Source organism: Elephas maximus, chromosome X (genome assembly GCF_024166365.1).
Source record: "Elephas maximus indicus isolate mEleMax1 chromosome X, mEleMax1 primary haplotype, whole genome shotgun sequence".
NCBI classification, from domain to species: Eukaryota; Metazoa; Chordata; class Mammalia; order Proboscidea; family Elephantidae; genus Elephas; species Elephas maximus.
The window spans coordinates 38,396,548-38,415,640 of record NC_064846.1 but is presented as its reverse complement, the minus strand read 5'-3'; the positions used below and the strand labels follow the sequence as shown (position 1 = coordinate 38,415,640).

At 40.8% G+C, this 19,093-nt stretch overlaps 1 protein-coding gene across 2 annotated transcripts in view; it reads left to right on the top strand.

Annotated features, from left to right (window-relative positions):
• The window catches only part of DOCK11 (dedicator of cytokinesis 11), a 190,352-nt gene that overhangs the window by 102,022 nt on the left and 69,237 nt on the right, over nucleotides 1–19,093 (top strand). For both annotated transcript variants that reach the window (XM_049872652.1, XM_049872651.1), the window contains exons 19-27: nucleotides 1,101–1,193; nucleotides 3,376–3,499; nucleotides 6,953–7,074; nucleotides 7,772–7,858; nucleotides 8,714–8,803; nucleotides 15,035–15,153; nucleotides 16,716–16,785; nucleotides 16,867–16,992; nucleotides 18,257–18,328. In XM_049872652.1, coding sequence (XP_049728609.1) covers nucleotides 1,101–1,193; nucleotides 3,376–3,499; nucleotides 6,953–7,074; nucleotides 7,772–7,858; nucleotides 8,714–8,803; nucleotides 15,035–15,153; nucleotides 16,716–16,785; nucleotides 16,867–16,992; nucleotides 18,257–18,328 — 903 coding nt within the window. The remainder of the gene's footprint in view (nucleotides 1–1,100; nucleotides 1,194–3,375; nucleotides 3,500–6,952; nucleotides 7,075–7,771; nucleotides 7,859–8,713; nucleotides 8,804–15,034; nucleotides 15,154–16,715; nucleotides 16,786–16,866; nucleotides 16,993–18,256; nucleotides 18,329–19,093) is intronic.

Genomic DNA, 19,093 nt, shown 5'->3' with positions numbered 1-19,093 from the left:
AGTTTTAGATTTTTTAATTCCTAGACTAGGGATGTGTCTAAGGTCCTTGAGTGGCACAAATGGTTTGCTTTCAGCTACTAACCTAAAAGTTGGAGGTTTGAACTCACCTGAGCAGTGCCACGGAAGAAAGACCTGGCAGTCTACTTCCATAAATATTTAAACCCCTTTGCCATCAGGTTGATTCCAACTCATGGCGACCCCATGTGCTTCAGAGTAGAACTGCTCCATAGGGTTTTCTTGGTTATAATCTTTACAGAAGCAGATCACTAGGCCTTTCTTCCGTGGTGTGACTGGGTGAGTTCACACTACCAATTTTTAGGTTAGCAGTCAAGTGCAAACCATTTACACCACTTAGGGACCCTATGTAAAGATTACACCCAAGAAACCTCTATGGAGCTGTTCTACTCTGTAACACATGGGGTCGCTATGAGTCAGAATCAACTCCAAGGACTGTATCTTCTGGGGAGAAACCCTGGTGGCATAGTGGTTAAGGGCCACGGCTGCCAACCAAAAGGTCAGCAGTTTGAATCCACCAGGCGCTCCTTGGAAACTCTATGGGGCCATTCTACTCTGCCCTATAGGGTCACTATGAGTCGGAATCAACTCGATGGCAGTGGGTTTAGTTTTTGGTGTCTTCTAGCTGTTGTGTTGTTGTTTTTAGTTTCTCATCTTGCCCACTGCTCAGTGAACATTCAGCAAACATTGCTGACTGGCTGGGGGAGGAGGAGATTCCCTCTCCTATTAAGAAATGTAAATAACATGGAGAAGTAAGCTTTTTGTGTCTGGTATTGGTGGTGTTTTTCTTCCAAATGATTAGAAATATTCAGCTTCTTCCCATCAACTAATTTGGGGTTGCATTTCTTTGGTGGCATTGGATTTCTTCAATTCAAAAGCATCCACACCGGCAAGTTAGGCATTATGTAGAGTGGCGTCCGGGGAGTAACTGTGTCAGTGATCCTGAATTCACAGGCTCCTGGTGAGAACCAGTTGGGCTTGGCTGTGGCTTTGTACTCACAGATGCCTCCATCTGTATGTGGTTCTGTATCATCACATTTAACGACGTGCGTTTAGAGCGGTGTCTCTGTCTCCTTCTTTTGCAGTGTATTTATGGAAAACCTGCAGGATCTGTTTTTACCACAAACGCATATGCTGTTGTCTCGCATCACAACCAAAATCCAGAGTTCTACGATGAGGTAAAAACACATTATTCTGACATTTATAAAATGCCATGGTTGCTATTCTTTTTCTCTTCAAATCATTGACATCATTTTATCTGTACTTTAAACCCCTGAATGTTTTGTTCTATGAAAAGAGAAAATGTCACATCAAAACAAAGGGCCACCGCCTGCTTGGTGTGCTTTGATGGCAGTGGAAGATTTGCCCCCAAGTTTAAGGGACTCTGAGTTGAGATATTAAAAAAAAGAAAGCCAAACCATTGCCATTGAGTCAATTCTGACTCATAGCGACCCTATAGGACAGAGTAGAGCTGCTCTATAGGGTTTCCGAGGAGCTGCTGGTGGATTTGAACTGCCGACCTTTTGGTTAGCAGCCAAGCTCGATGTAGGACACAAACACCAGTCCGAAACTAGGATTCTAGCCGTAGCTTTGACAACAAGTGGCCCTGTGGCCTGAACAAGTCACTTCCCCTTTTTGAATCTCCATTTCCTCAGCTTTAAAATAAGAAATTCAGAGGACGTATTCTGACGGCCCTTCTAGCTCTTTCCCCTGTGTGGCAGGAAGCCCCTTTTCTGTAAGTGAAATGCTTCAAAGGACGCGGTGGCGCAACTAGGTCCCCAGAATTCCACTGGCTGCACTAAACCCCTCAGCGCAAAGTAGATAAAGGGGAGTGGGGTGGTTTCTAGTCTCTGTACCTCCCGTCCTGAGTCTGCTGCCTTCTGTGTCTGTCGCTTTGGTCTGTCTGTGCCTCTCTTCGTGCTTCTGTATCTCTACATCTCTACGTGCTTCTGTGTCTCTCTCAGTGTGTCTGGCACAGCCACTTCTCATCTGTCTCGGGCTTATCCAAATCTTTAGACTGCTTCCAATTTCTCCACGCCTCTGTGGAACCTGAAAGTGCATCCCCGGCCAGATGCCCTGCTGGTTCTGCTCTCGGTCTTCACATTTCTATTCCTGGCTTTGTCTGAGACCGTTCCCTCTGCTGTCTTGATTTTGCAGGGCCACCTGCTGTCATATGAAGTCCTTACATCCCAGCCTTAGGCCTCATGCACTGTTTTCATAATCCAGTTTATCCTTTGTTTCAGGGAGAGGGCATTGTGGTGCCTTTCATTTTTGCCACCCAGGGAGGGAGTCTGTCCATATTTACGTGCAGCAGAGCATTAGATACCCAGATGGTCTGGATGCTGTGAATAGGCATGTTCTGTGGGGAATGTATACCTACAGCAGAAGTTAGTTATAACAGCAAAACCCTGCCTTGTGTGAATGATAATTGGACCAGATGTCCACCACCGAGCAGTTGAATTTGTCCACGTCTGTAACCAGCACCTGTCACTGCTATAAACTTAAGCATGTCGTCAGTAATGCACATTGTTTTTAGGATATGAAAGAACAGGCTTCTCAATCCTTCACTGTAAATTGACCAGAATAGATAAAAAGAAAGAGTATATGCGCGTGTGTGTATTTGTGTGTACTTGTGCGTATACATGCGTCTGTATTACCATCAGTATCTGTGATTTGTCTTTGACATACTTCCAGCAGGTATTTCAAACCTCCATTTGGGTTCTGATTGGAAAATCACTTGATATTCCTTAATACACGCATTGATTTTTAGGATTAAATTCACATGTCATGGGTGACAGTTTTTCTTTCTTTACTCAAGAGTAAAGTTCTTTTCTTCCTCTAGAAAAAATCTATATGGCTTGTCTTTTGTGGATACCATAATATCGTAGTGACTGTTTTGCACATTTATTTGTAAAGATTTAATTTTTTTTTTTTTTTTTTTGGTAAAAACGGTAACAACTTATAAAAAAGTAGCCCTTTAAATTCAGTCTACTTTTTAAGTAGGTCGACATTGCTGGACTCAGACTGAGTTACACAGCATCCCTCGGCTGTGAGGATGTGGTTTTCACCCAGTGTTTTAGAAACTCCTTCTTCAATGTTGAAACCAGTCAAATCTGTTGGGCTCTCTGGCCAAAAGTAATAAATCAGCCCTCACAACCTGGGAGAATATTCTTGTCAAACTGACGCTGACCAGAAAAGCATTTGCAGCGTATTGAAATGCTATCTATTATTTGGCCACTTGTCCTGCTCTTTAGGAAGTTTTTGGGAAAAGTATCTTGAAATGGAATGAAATGTCTGAACAGTCCAGCTTGACAATTTAAACAAAACAAAATTCCACGTGTAATTTTGCTGTCATTTCAGGTTAAGATTGAGCTTCCCATTTACCTTCATCAGAAGCACCATTTGCTTTTCACTTTCTATCATGTAAGTTGTGAAATTAACACAAAGGGAACAACGAAAAAGCAGGACACAGTTGAAACTCCAGGTATGTGTGGTCTTTCAATGTCTCTGTCTACAGTTACTTGAAATAGAATTGTGTGCTTCTGAGTTATAAAGGTCATTGCTGAAAGATTGATCATATGTTCGTTTTATCATCATCTCTACCAAATATCACTGTCCAAATGCTTGCCACTGTGCTTAGGCTGCTATAAACAACGTAAAGTAATATTGCCTTTCTCAGGGAGAAACATAACTGCAATCCAGCATTTTTGTTCTTTAAGTCGAGTGGCCCAGCAACCAGGATTTTCCAGTTCTGCTCACTGAGGAAAAGAGAAGTGAGCCCAGAGCCAGGGACATCTGTAAGCCTGAGAGAAGTTGGGAGCTGTCTGGTTCTAATGAGAAGAGAACAGATTTAACAAACTTGAATAAGCTTTAGTGATGAAGGCACAGTCACGGTCCCACTTAGCAAGGCTTTAGATAAACCGATGGGGGAAGCATCCGTAGGAGAACATAGATTGCCCTGTGAACATGGCCTGTGCCACGCCCAGTATAGAAACGTCAGCATGCCCTGGGATTCAGGTCCAGGCTAGCCTGGATCAATCTAGAATTCGTTCATTCATTTAGAATATATTTCTACATATTTATTATGTGCAAGACATTGTAGTAGGTACTCTGAAGAATACAGAGGCAGATGAAACCCAGATCTCACCTCCAACGAGCCTATGATCTAATAGGGGAAGTGAGTCCTACCTAAATAACTGTGATGCAGGCTAGGGTAATGATAGGTAGAAAGTTAGGGTTAGAGTTAGCTACAGGGTAAATTAGAAAGGGGTAGTTACCAAGCAAGTGGTGCTATGTGTATTCAGAAAATAGCAAGTTAGTATTTCAGCTGGTTAAGGGAAGGGTGGCCAGCAATCAGGGATGGCTTCCTGGAGGAGATGGTGTTTGAGCTAGTCCTTCATGGGTGGGGTAGAGTTTGTTAATGCACTTATGGCAGGAAGGTAGGAGATTCTAGGATGAAGGAACCACTTGAACAAAGGCAGAGTATTAAGGGATATGTACAGGAAACCTCAAAGTATTAAGTACACCTGGAACATGGGGTGCTTGAAGGGGAATCATGGAATGTCAGGTTGAAAAAGAGGAGTCAGACTGTGGAAGACCTTTAATACGCCAGGCTGGCTTTGATTTGATTCTGTCAGCAATAGGGAACTACTGAAGGGTTATAAACACCAGCAATAGCTGTTTTGAAGGAATATCAATCAGGCAGCAATATAATGAATCAAGTGCGTTGGAGCAAGAAAAGACTGAAGGAAAAAACAGCAGCTAGGTACCTACTTCTAAGGCTCAGGAAAGGAAGACCTACACAATGGCAGTAGCAGGAAGACAGAAAAATTGAATTGCAGAAAAATATGTTGGAGCAGGCAGATGATTGGCTACTAGAGAGATCATGCAGTTAGCACTGATGTTTCAAAACTCGATGATGGAAAGATTGCCATCAGCAGCAGAATTACAGGTGAGGAGGATAGGTTTTGGACAGATACTGAGCATGAAGTGCTGGGGAAACATCGAAGTGGGGATGCCTAGCAGCCATCGGGACTGGATTTTAGAGATTTCCCTTTGTGGATAGTTGTGGTCCTGTTCTGGATCTCATAAAGGTTAAAGTTAGTTCAGGTCACGGACTTTGAGGGTTGAGAAGACAACTGGCAGAACAATGAGGACCCATGACGGTGCACCTCCTGAGAGATAAATTATGGGTTTCAAGATCCAAATCCTAGACAGAAGAGGGCAGGCTGCTCAGTAGAGCATGAAGCGGTTATTCTGTGTGTCACTAATCACTTTAAACTGTTCGTCCTTGAAGTGGCTTCACACCTTTGAGCCAGATGGCGTGCTTGCCATTGTACCTGTACAGCTTCCAAGAGCTCTAGATGAGTTTTCACTAAGGGACACACTTGGCCATGCTCTGATTAATTCACAGTGCAAAAATAATTGCTTAAACAACTCCGTATTAGTGGTTTGCCAGGGGCTGCGGGAAAGAGGGAAGGAGAAGTAACCTAACAGGTATGGGTTTTTTTCTTGGGGGGGGGCGGGGGCGGGGAGGTTTGATGAAAAAGTGGTCATGGGTGCACAACTCTGAACACACCAAAAGCCACTAAAGGGTACACTGGATGGTACGTGAATTATATCTCACTACAAAATTGGATGAGAAAATAATGTCTAAAAACAAGAAATATCTTTTCCTTTCTTGTTCCTATTTTCTGGGCTGAAAAGCTTTTCTCGTTTGTCAAATTTGCAGTTTAACTACTCTGACAGAGTTGTCTTGAATGGTTCTTCTGCTCAAGTTACTTCCCTTTGCTTTTTATAAAAGCAAATGTCTGGGTAAACAGGTCCTGAAGTTGTACTAGTGAAGATGCCCTTCAGGCATGTGCTGGAGTCAGAGAAAGCCGTTTAGTCTACTTAGAGAATGCAACATTTTAACTTTCTTTTAAAAATTAAAGAATTTGCCAAATCAAACACGTGCACGAAAACATTCTAACCAGATTTGTGTTGACTTCTGTGTTCACAGTATAAACACACGGGCACACACACGCTCACGCAAAGAATTTGAAGGACTCAGAAAGCTGTGGCTCTAAAAAGTCCTCTCCAGCCAACACCCTCTCGCATATGCCAAAACTCGGTCCAGAACAGGCTTTTTTACAGCTGAGTTATAAACACTTGATACCCAGAATAATCTCTATAATGGAAATACTGACACCACGCAACTTGAGCAACACAGATGGCTCTGGCTTTTTTGCTAGAACATGATGAGTTTGCTAATAGAAAGCCAAGAGGCTCTTTTGGGTAGAACTGTTAAGAAATGGAGAGATTGGAAAAAAGCCCTCACTGGATTCAGGTCATAAACACAATACTCTGGCTTCATTCTCCTACTACACGTCTTCCTCCTGTAATCAGGAAAACTGCCCAACTAAATCATTTGTGCCTACTCCCTTGTATAAAGCTGGAATGTAACCTTGACTTAGGATCTTAATTTGTCAAACCTCCTTACCCTAGGGTTGCCATAAGAAATTCAAGAACATAGTGATTGCTATCTGAGATAGTCTCAGATATGAGACTCTGCACCCTTAGTGTAAAGATGGATGAAAGAGATCTGAATGTTTAAAAAATAAGTAGTCTACTAAAAGATAGCTCTCACAGTGTAAAGATAATGATATTGGTGGACTTTTAAAATTTGAAAGTGTTTTCATATATTATCTCACTTTGGTCTCTCGTTAACTCTGTTAGATGGAATAACTATGTATTGTTATTTGCATTTTTGTAATCAAGGAAATAGAGTGAATAGCTTCTTAGTGGCCAGGTTGGAATTAGGAAGCAGTCCCAACCCATTGTTCCTTCCCCAGTACTGGGAATGTCACCACCCTGCCCTGGTCTCCACTAGTCAGACATTTGTGTAGCTAATTGCACTTGGACTTTCATTTTTCATTGTTGATTATTGTCTCGGCAGTTGGGTTTGCCTGGGTACCTTTGCTGAAGGATGGTAGAATCATCACATTTGAGCAGCAGCTGCCGGTTTCAGCCAATCTTCCCCCAGGCTACTTGAATCTGAATGATGCAGAATCAAGAAGGGTAGGAAAATATCTGTATTTGTTGGAGTACTCATGATTAAATGTTTAAAAATGGAATTCTGTTGCTCCAGTTGATTATTGGGGAGGATGTTGTTGTGTGCCATCAAGTGACCCTATAGTGTAAAGTAGAATTGCCTCATGGGGCTTAATGGGAGCAGATTCACCAGGCCTTTTCTCCCAGGAAGCGGCTAGTGGGTTTGAACCACTGACCTTTCGATTTGTGGTTGACTGCTTAACCATTGCACCACCAGGGCTCCTTCAGTCAGGGATAGTGTCAATCAAAGTGTGGTCTGAGGACTAGTTCTGGTCCACAACGGAGATAAGCATAGAAAATAAGAGTGTTTAGAAACGTTTATAACAGTTTGACCATGTAAATTTAGTCTGTTGATTATAATACTTTTTTAAAAAAATTGGGGCTCAGACTTTGTGTGTAATTGTTAGTTCACTTGTTTACTAATTTATTTTTATTGTAATTTACAAAAGTATTGGTAGGCAAAATTAAAAGTATTGGTAGGCAAAGGGTTAGATTGGAAATTCAATTGGAAATGAAAAATGGCTTGAAAAAAAATTTTTTTTTTTCCCAAAACTAGCACATTTATTTCTGGAAAAAATGTTGAAATGCGTAAAGGTGTTAATATGTTGTTCATCTATCCATTGCTATATTATGGAAACTCATGTCCTATATTTTCTATTTACAGCAATCCAGTGTGGATATTAAGTGGGTAGATGGTGCAAAGCCTTTGTTAAAGGTTAGAAGCCACTTAGAGTCTACCATTTATACTCAAGTAAGTTGAGTCATTTGAATTTGCCAACTTTAATACTCAAGTATATTTCTTGATTAAAGTGGATTATACTTGATTCCTACAGCCTTAGAAAAGTGGAGGCCTATTACTTCTAGTTAGTATTGTTAATAATAATACTTTAAATTTTATCCTTCTAAAATCACAAAATCCTTTGTATTCCCATTATCTGATCCAAGCCTCACAAAACTCTGAAAGGGATTGGGGAGGCTATTTATCTCGATTTTATAGATGAAAAAACTGAGGCTCAGGCAGGCTAGGTGACTTGCCCAGGATCACACAGGTAATGGAGGGAACCAGCTCAAAATCCCAATTTTTGCTATTTCAATTCCTGATACAGTCCATGGTGTCCGTGAAATCAGCATACATAGTCTGTATAGAACAGCTGAACTCACCAGTGAAGAGATGTGGTGAAATTGGGTGGACATTGAATGCCTGAGACTATTGTTCCGGAAACTAACTCCCTGCTGCTGCTTTTTCTTCACCTGCCCGTTAGACCTCTGTTCTTGCTCATCTCGTTAAGATATAGAAGCAGCCCCACTTCATAGAATATACTTGTCAAAAGAGGAATTCAGTGAATGCTTGATTTCGTGGGCATGAAGTGTAGCCTACCTGGTATGCTAAGGGCCATGCCAAATTTACCTGGGTTTACAGCTTTATGTGGCGGTCAAGACAACTTTGGAACATGGACACGTACATAGGTAGCCACCGCTGCCGAGTCTCGGCCTTGGAATACCTAGCTAGATAGGTTTGCAAGATGTGGGAGGAGGGAGAGGTAGAGAGCCTGCAATTGTGGGTAAGGAATCAAATTTCCTCTGGCTGTTTCCATCTGTGTTTCAGGATCTGCATGTGCACAAATTCTTCCATCATTGCCAGCTGATTCAGTCAGGCTCTAAAGAAGTTCCAGGGGAGCTCATTAAATATTTAAAGGTAAACGAGCAGCAGCTTTCTGCAAAAGCTTTGCTTTTCATGAGTTTCTGTTGCCACATTTTGATGTGGAAAAAAAGTTACACTAACTCTTTAAACTACTTTTGGCTGTGTATCCTCAGGAGAGCATTTTCTGTTATGTACTTTTCCATCAAGTGGTTATTTAGAAGCAGACAGCCGAGTTGCTACATGAGGAAGAAAATGTTTGAGCCAGAATTCGACATTATATTTTCAAAATCTCAGGAAAATGTTCATTTCAGCTCCCTGAATTGATTTTTCAGGCCTTTTCTCTTCCTGTTGACTGTCCAGTAAAGGTGGAGTATGCAATGGGGAAAGGGCCGGGATGAACAGAATCACTTCTGCTTGGAATAACATGACCTGGCTGCTGTGTCCATGAGTGAAAGATTATGAAAAGGGTTAGCTACAGAGAAAAAGAAACATATTTTCTGCATGTTACATAGGGAAGGGTCTTAAGGAATACCGTGTTTTATCAAGTGTGTAGAGAATCTAAGGAAGCCTTGGCGGCACACTGGTTAAGGATTCAGCTGCTAACTGAAAGGTCAGCGGTTTGAATCCACCAAACACTCTGTGGGAGAAAGTTGTGGCAGTCTGCTTCTATAAAGATCACAGCCTTGGAAACCCTATGGGGCAGTTCTACCTTGTCCTACAGGGCTGCTAGGAGTCAAAATTGACTCGATTTATTCCCTGTGTGCTAAGACTGAAGTGCACATCGGAGGGCTTAGCTGATAGGTGGCTCTCTTCTGTTGATTGTTCCTTTAGAACATTAGCTATGGCACATCTGAGGAATTTTGATTTTGAATGAAGCCGCTACAGCATTTCCCTTTACACATAGACTATTGTTCATTTCGTTCAGAAATGTAGTATGGCCTTAGATAAAATGTATGTGTTCTGGAGTCATACACTGAGTTTCTGTCCCAGATCTGTCACTTACTAGCTCTCTGATTGACCTTGGCCAACTTACTTACCTTCATCCAATCCCTTATTTTTCCATCTGTCAAATGGGAATAACAATACTCACAGGTTGGTCGTGAGGATTAAACGAGTTAGGGTATCCCTCATGGTACTGTAATTATTCATTCATTCAGCCCTTATTATAGACTGTCTCCTATGGGCCAGGCATTGTCTAAGCATTGGGAATATAAAGAAAAAAACAAACAACATTCCTCTCATCAAGGAGCTTACTTTCTTGTTGGGACATATGAACAATAAATAGATGGATACATATGATAGGTCAAGAGATAATAAATGCAATGAAGGAAAAACAGAAGGAACAGGGAGTAATAAGAGGAGTCCTTCATTTAGTTAAAGTGGACTGAGAAGCCCTCTCTGGTAAGATGATTGAGTAGATACCTTAAAGGAAATAAGGTAAATTTAGGGGGGGAAGTGCTGGGGACAGCAAGCACAGCCAATACAAAGGCCTGGAGGAGTTTGCTTGGTGCGTTCAAGGGAAAGCAAAGAATTCCAGTATGGTAGGAACACAGAGTGATAGGGTATTATGTTGGAGAGCTATCTGGAGAGTTAGCTGGGTAGGGCCTCATAAACCATGGTAGGGAATTGCAATTGTACTCCAAGTGAGATGGAAGCCTTATAGGGCTCTGAACTGAGGAGTAACATGATCTGACTTTGTTTTTAAAAGTATCATTCTGCCTACCATACAGAAAATACAGGGTTGCAAAGCAAGGGGGAAGCAGGGAGTTGGTCAATAAATGGTAACTATAAGAACAATAAAAACCATTGTTTTTGCTGTTGTGTGCCCTTGAGTCCATTACAACTCATTGCAAGCTTATGTGCAGAGTAGAACTGCACCATAGGGTTTTCTAGGCATAAATTTTTCTAGGAACAGATGTCCAGGTCTTTCTCCCACAGAGCTGGGTGGGTTTGAACTGCCAACCTTTTGATCAGTAGCCCCGTGCTTAACCATTGCACCACCAGGGCTCCTTCAATTATCATTTAATTTTTATTACTGTTGTAATTTAGATGAATGTTTACGGAACTAGCTTCTCATGAAACAATTAGTACACATATTGTTTTACAACGTTAATTATCAACCCCACAACATGTCAACGCTCTCATGGCTTAGCAAAATTGATAGATTTTTTTTTTCCTTTTTTTTTTTAATTGTATCTTAGATGAAGGTTTAGATGAAGGTTTACAGAACAAACTAGTTTCTTATTAAACAGTTAGTACCCATATTGTTTTATGACATTGGTTAACACCCCCACAACATGTCAACACTCTCCTTCTTGACCTTGGGTTCTCCATTACCAGCTTTCCTGTCCCCTCCTGCCTTCTTGTCCTTGCCCCTGGGCTGGTGTGCCCCTTTAGTCTCGTTTTGTTTTATGGGCCTGTCTAATCTTTGGCTGAAGGGTGAACCTCAGGAGTAACTTCAGTATTGAATTAGAAGGGTGTCCAGGGGCCATACTTGGGGTTTCTCTAGTCTATTTTCAGGCCAGCAAGCCTGGTCTTTTTTTGTGAGTTAGAATTTTATTCTACATTTCTCTCCAGCCCTGTCCAGGACCCTCTATTGTGATCCCTGTCAGAGCAGTCAGTTGTGGTAACCTGGCACCACCTAGTTGTGCTGGACTCAGTCTGGTGAAGGCTGTGGTAGCTGTGGTTCATTAGTCCTTTGGACTAATCTTTCTCGTGTGTCTTTGGTTTTCTTTATTCTCCCTTGCTCCAGATGGGGTGGGACCAGTGGAGTATCTTAGATGGCCTCTCACAGCCTTTTAAGACCCCAGATGCTACTCACCAAGATAGAATGTAGAACATTTTCGTTATCAACTGTGTTCTGCCAATTGACCTAGATGTTCCCTGAGATCATTTACCATTAATTTTAAGTATAATGGTCATCTTTCAAATCCTTCCCTCAGTGATGTCAAGGAGACTTCAGCTGTATGTATGAATGTTCTTTCTGTTAAGTTCATTGGCTTTTACTTCCAATGGGGAAGCTTTGTAAAAGTTTTAACAGAATGGAATAGAACAGAACAGTATTTTCATATACTAATGTTCTTAAAACTAACCAAAAAAAAGTACTCATATTTGTGTTTTAAGGGTGTGGAATTTCTGATAGTTGTATGACCTACGCTTGCCCTCTAGTGGCAGAGAGTGAAATGCCATAATGGTTACAGAAATAGCCAAGTTCTTGTATGGAATATTAGTGCTGTAAGGGGTTTTTTAAGGGCTTCTAGAGGTCTTTACAGAAGAGGAAAGTAAAGCCCAGGTAGACATGACTTGCCTGTGGTCATTCAGCTGGTTAGTAACAGAGCTGAACCGGGCCTGTGACATGCATCTCTTGACTCCTAATCCTATGTTCTACCCAAACCTTGCAATCTGTTGTCCCTATAAATGACATTGATTTATCAACTCATTTAACATGTATTTGTTGAGTTCTTAGTATTTATTTACTATTTTCTTAGATTCCTGAGGAAAAGGATATCTTAGGGTCATTTTCCATAGGGATCTTACAACCTAATCGAAGAGACAAAACACACCGAAGTTAAATGGAAATATAAGAGCAATACAAATGATATTCCAAAGCAATATGCAATTAAAGGTCAAATGTGTGATATAGACTGTAAGTCCTAAGGGCTTGGTGAACTGAGGAACCACTGTAGGCTAGAGGGTACCCGTCTTTGTTTTACGCCTTGGTTCCTTATTTCATTAGTATATTCAGTCATTCACCAAATATTTATTTTGAGTGCCTACTATAGGCTAGACATTGTTCTGGGTGCTGGGAATATAATGAGGGAAAATTTAGGCAACATATCTTCTCTTGGTGTTGTAGACAGATAATAAACTAAAAGGTAATTTTAGGTAGATCTGAGTGCTGTGAAGAAAAGGGAACAGGCTAATGGGTCTAACATGACTGGGAGTGCACTCTGGATAGAGTTGTCAAGGGGAGCCTATGTAAGGAGATGGCACTTTAAGCTGATAAGAAAGTGATCAGAGGAAGACTGCCACAGGTGACAAAGCTGTGTAAAGGGATAACAGGCTATTGTAGCAGGTGCAGACACCTCATGATGGTAATGAACATGGCATGTTTGAAGGACAGAGAAAAAGACCATGTGGTTAGAGCACAGTGGCAGGGTGGGGCATGGCATGAGATGAGTTTGGAGAGGTAGGCAGGGTACATGGAGGCATGGGAAGCCCTTAACAGTTTTTTGTCATCAGTTTGTTTCGTTTTGCTTTTAACAAGGTGAAAATGGCATTATCCAATCTGCACTTCAAAAAAAAAAAAAAAAAAAAAACCAGTCTGGCTGCTGTATTGAGAGTGAATTATAGAGGAGCAATACTGGTAGCAGAGAGAGATGAGTTCTGTGTGGAATGGCCATCTTTCTTTTCTACCTGGCATTATCCTACCTATCCTTTGACCTTTCTTTTCTCCAAAGCCTTACCCGATGTCTCCTACTCAACTTGCAGACTTAGTTGCTTCTGCTTTGGGGTATTTTGTACCTAACACTATTGCACCCTTTACTGATGTTTGATTTTGTTCCCTGCCTTTTTCTTCCCTGTGAACTGCTTGACAGTAGGAACCAAATCTCTTTGATGTGCTTGACACATTGGCAGTTTGGTCAGTACAACTTTGTTGAATGAGTGAATAATGACTTCACTGAGTCGGGGTTTGAACTTGACTTGGAAGGGAGGCTAAGATTTGGCTAAACTATAAACAAAGGCACAAATGTAGGAATGCATATTTTACATATATATATATATTTAAGGAGCAGCAAAAATACCAGTTTGGCCTTGTGAAGAACGATGATGAGGGTTAAGGCTGAAATTGTACGTTGAGTCTTAAGTAACTCGGACTTAATGCCCTAGGTGGAGGTTTCTCAACCTTAGCTTTATTGACACTTAGGGCAACATTTTTTTGTTGTAGGGCGCTGTCCTGTGGATTGTATGATATTTGGCAGCATCCCAGCAACAGTAGCACACCCCCTTCCCAGCTGTGACAACCAAAAATGTCTCCAAACATTGCCAAATGTCCCCAAGGATGGGGTCAGGGGGAGCAGAATGGCCACCGGTTGAGAACCACTACCCTGGGTAATTGGGAGGCATCAAAAAATCTTGGCAGGAGACGCTCTAATGTAACCAGTGTTTCAGGAAGATGAATTTGGACATGAGAGGTGGATGCACTGGAAGTGAAGGGAAACTGTACAGAGACCTACTAGAAAACTATTAGACTACTTTGATTATAGATTAGAGGACCCTGAAAAGATGTGATGGCAGTAAGGAGAGAGGAGAGGGTAGACTCACTTCCTTGAGCCAGGTATCTTGCCTCATGCATCTGATTGAGAAGAGGCTGCACAGAAATCTAAGAGGTCATTGTTGGAATAATTAGCATGTATATGATAGAATCCTGGGAGTGTTGGGAGTAAGGTTGGAAAGATGGGGCAAAAGTGAGGGAGACTGTGAAAAATAACTCAGGAGCTCCTTAAATGCAGGGAGTTGTCTTTTTATCCATCTCTGTATTTCCCACTGTACCATACATTGAATTGCACGTAGAAGGTTCTTAGCAAGGTTTGTTTGGTAGACTGGTTGGTTAAATGAATGAACAAGAAGGAAACAAAGACAAGAGATTTTTTTAATAAATTTTGCTGTTTGTATCATTTATGTGTATGCATGAACACAGTTCTCCTTTTTGATGTTAATCACACACCTATCAGTAGAGATAATGTGAGCATTTTGAAGCAATGTGTTATGAGAATGTCAGAATGCAGAACTACCTCAGTTTTGTAGATGGTGGTGGTGTAAGGCCAATTATATATAGGAGCAGTCTTCACTGAATCCTGTTTCTTACCAGATTAACTGATGGCCCACATTCCCTTCGGAAAACACACCGAATGCCGAGGGCCTGTAGGCTAGTTTCCTGTACCTCCAAACAAGCCTGCTCCTCCCACTCCACCTACTCCAATTAAGTGTTCGATTACCAAGACTCAGTTGTGTTTACTCCAAAACCTGTTTATCCCAGTTGTACTTTGTTATCTTAGGTAAAGTATTTAATTAAATATTAAATAAACTAATAAAACCTGAGTGCAAGAATAGAGGTGTGCATAAATAAATAATAAAACAGTCTCCTGTCCCATCGAGCTCACATTCTAGTGAGCTTATATTCTAGTGAATATAGTTTTCCTTACTTAATTTTGGTTGTGTTTCACATGTGCAAATTATATCATATTTCTGTTTGTTTTCATAACTAATAATGACTTATTTTAGTGTTTGCATGCCATGGAGATCCAAGTCATGATACAGTTTCTACCTGTAATTCTTATGCAACTCTTCCGAGTTCTCACAAATATGACCCATGAAGACGATGTCCCTATCAACTGCACCATGTGAGTTTTGCTGTTATACACAGAAGCAAATTTTGTTTTCTTTTGAGTTTCTTCGTTTCGAATATAAATTTATCTTCCAAATGATAACCCAAAAGTTAGAAACCTAACTTCAGCTTTCTCTATTTTCATGCTTCTCAGACTTGGGGATTTGTATCCCCAGGGATAGATGATACCAGAAGCCATAGGATAAACTTGATATACTTAAAACCAAGGGTTTTTAACACTTGCTGCACGTTAGAATCACCAGGGGAGTTTTTAAAAATGTCTATGTCCGAACCATACTTCGTACCAATTAAATCAGAATCTCTGGGGGTGGAACTCAGGCACTGGTATTTTTCCAAGTTTTCAAGGTGATTCCATAATGCAACAGACTTTGAGAATTATGGTCTTAGACCAGTGATGCCCTATAGAACTTTCTGTGATGATGGAAATGTCCAGTGTAGTCGCCACTAGTCACATTTAAACTGAGTTTTTAATTGTATTCCATTTTAATGTAATTTAAATTTAGGTTAACCGCATGTAGCTATTGGCTCTTGTAGTGGACAGAGCAGCCCTAAACCATCAACTTTTACATGAAAGAACAAGGGAGTATTATTTTTATATGAAAACAAACATGGATGTGTTATAGAGTAGAATGCAGGATGCACCTGAATTTTGAAATTAAACCAGAAGAATTCAAAGAAATTGTGAGCTCAGTGCTAGATGTGGCCGGCTTTGCTGCTTCTGCTGTTGCCACAGCCTCTGCCACCAGGCTTCAGCCTACCCACAGTTCGAATCCACAGGCCGCTCCTAGAAAACCTTATGGGGCAGCCCTACTCCGTCGTATAGGGTCGCAATGAGTCGGAATCGAATCGACGGCAACAGGTTGGCTAGCTCAGTGGGTCTCTGAGTGTGTTTCCCAGACCATCAGCATCAGTACCACCTGGAAACTTATTAACAATGCTAATTATTGAACTTCTCTCAGACCTACGTAATCGTAATCAGAAACTCTGGGCGGGGGGCCGAGCAATCTAGTAACAAGGCCTCCAGGCGATTGCACCCTAATGTTTGGGGACCATTTCTAAGTTTCTTAACTTTAAAAGTTTCTGTGAATTTTATATTTACCTCCAAGTTTAGTTCACATCATTCATTATACCTGCCATGTCTCTCCCTTCCGTTTTCCTCACGTGTTGACATGCTTTTCATTTTATCTTTCTATGCTTTTCCTTTTATTCTCACTAGAGGGGATTTCAATATTGTCCGTACTCAAAATCTTTTCCCACATAGTAGCTGTGACCATATTTACAATGCATACAGAGATCTAGAAAAGAGATGAAACCTCTGAGTTGCCAAAATCAGGTATCCTTTTGAATCAGGAAATATATTTTACAAGTCCCTGAGCGTGTAAGATGTGGAAATCTTCTGTTAGAGCCACCCCACCATTACATCTTAGGCAATTATTTCACTTTTTAATATCCAGGCAGTGTTAGATATTCTTAGGGGTTTGGAAATGATGATCTTATTTAACAGTTAACTTGTGGTAATTGTTGCGTGACACACAGACTTTGTGAATGTTGTTTCAGGGTTCTCTTACATATTGTATCAAAGTGCCATGAAGAAGGCTTGGATAACTATTTAAGATCCTTCATAAAGGTTTGTGGAGTAAGCTTTCTTTCTGAGCAATTTATTTCATGTGAAAATTTGGTTTCATGGTTCTCTCTTTTTTTTTTTTAGTATAGCTTTCGACCTGAAAAGCCAAGTGCTCCTCAGGCCCAGCTGATACATGAAACCCTGGCTACTACGATGATAGCAATACTGAAGCAGTCTGCAGATTTTTTAGCAATAAACAAACTGCTAAAGGTAAGGAAACAGAACACGTGGGGAATGGAAGCAGTGGTAGACACACTCATGAGATACCCGCCCGTTCTAGTCTTTCATCATTCTTTCCTGAGACCCTCCCTCTCCCCACCACTTCGCTTACGCATCCTTTTTCCTCAGGTTCTCCACACAGCCTTCTCTACACATCCTTCTCTACCTTCCCCACCTCCTCCTCCCAATCAAATGTGTAGTAGAAAGAATTTTGGATCAGATAACCCTGGGTTCGAATCCTGGACCTACCACATACTAGCTCTGTGACATTGAGCCAGTTATTTAGCATCTCTGAGCCTTCAAAGGAGCCCTGGTGGCACAGTGGTTAAGCAGTCGGCTGCTAACCAAAAGGTGAGCCAATCCAGCAGCTCCACAGGAGAAAAGACCTGCCGATCTGCTCCTATAAAGATTACAGCCTAGGAAACCCTATAGAACAGTGCTGCTTTATCATACAGGGTTGCTATAAGTCAGAGTTGACTTAACAGCACACATCAACAACAACTGATCCTCTAATTTTTCATTTCTTAAATATATGTGAAGCACTTAACACAGTTTCTGGCACATAGCAGGCACTCAGTATATGGTAGCTCCTATTACTGTCAATGGCACTGGGTTTTTTTTGGTTATTACTGTCAAGCTTTTTACTATTTCCATTATTAATGGTAGGGTTTCAGGAATCTTAATATATATCTGCTTGAGGCTTCTCTGCACCCTTCACACTATGTGGGCAAATACCTACACTACTTAGGCTGGCCCCAATGTTGTACCAAGAGGGGAATTGGATTCACTGCTGACTACAGGCAGTAATAAGATTCATTGTCTATAGAGAATTAAAAAATAGCAATAAAATCAACTAAAAGTTGGTCTCTTCTTTAGTAGCATGATGTATTGTCAATTCTAAACAACGCCAGTGATAAAATAATCCCTCCCCACTGGGGCACACATTCCTACCACATGCCCTTTGTACATCATCTCGAGGTACAGTATTACATTCCTCTAAAACAATTTGAGGTGCCCAGTGGTTAAGTGCTACAGCTGCTAACCAAAGGGCCAGCAGTTCGAATCCACCCGGTGCTCCTTGGAAACTCTATGGGGCAGTTCTACTCTGTCCTGTAGGGTCACTAGGAGTCAGAGTCGATTGGACTCACTTTAAAATGCTATTGAAGTTCAGAAACAGGATCCATATTGATTTGTCAAACTTTGCTAAGCTTCAGATATTTGGGTGACTATTAAAGATTTGTTTGTTTATTTTTAGTACTCGTGGTTTTTCTTTGAAATTATTGCAAAGTCTATGGCCACATACTTGTTGGAAGAGAATAAAATTAAGGTAAGTAGACTCAAGAATATTTAGCATGGACAAAGAACGCTAATTTTACAGATAGCCATGGTATGCAAATCCTCTTATATTAGCCCTTCACTTTTTCAACTTAGCTTATTAAAAAAATACATGTATTGCATAAATATTCGGTCTGACAGTTGCTATTTTTCAGTCTAATCTGCAGAAATACTTCTCATAGATTCTTTTCTGTAATGTTTGCCACATAAACTAATTACCTTTGAAGCTTTGCCTTTGTCTCGTGGTTTAAAAATGTCTGTTGAAAACATTCATTTGCAAGAAGAACAAGTATCAGATCAGAAATAATCTTTATCTTAGAAAGCTCAATGCCATGTACAAAGTTAAAAGTACTTTATGCAACAGAGGTGTTTCTGAAATGTGGTGTATATGCTTAGCTGATTTTTAAAATTGCTTTAAAGGTACAAAGAAATGTTCTCAGTTATAGGAATCCTAAAGCTAAGACTTGTGAAATAAAAAATATATATATTTATCTTTTTTAGTAGATTTTTCAGAGAATGGATTTGCAGAAATTGAGATGCATGCGTACTCTTGTGTTAGGAAAAAAATGGAATGAAAAACTGGGATATGTCTGTAGCTCAGGAACACAGTATTCCAACGTTGGGACCTAGTTTTGCTGATAATTTTAGTCCATTATATTATTAGAGGTCCAGGTAGTTCCTTGTAATGATGTAGAGTAAAGTATACATTGAATTAGCGATGTCCTTTTTTTTAAGTTGGGAGAGAGTACACCCCAGT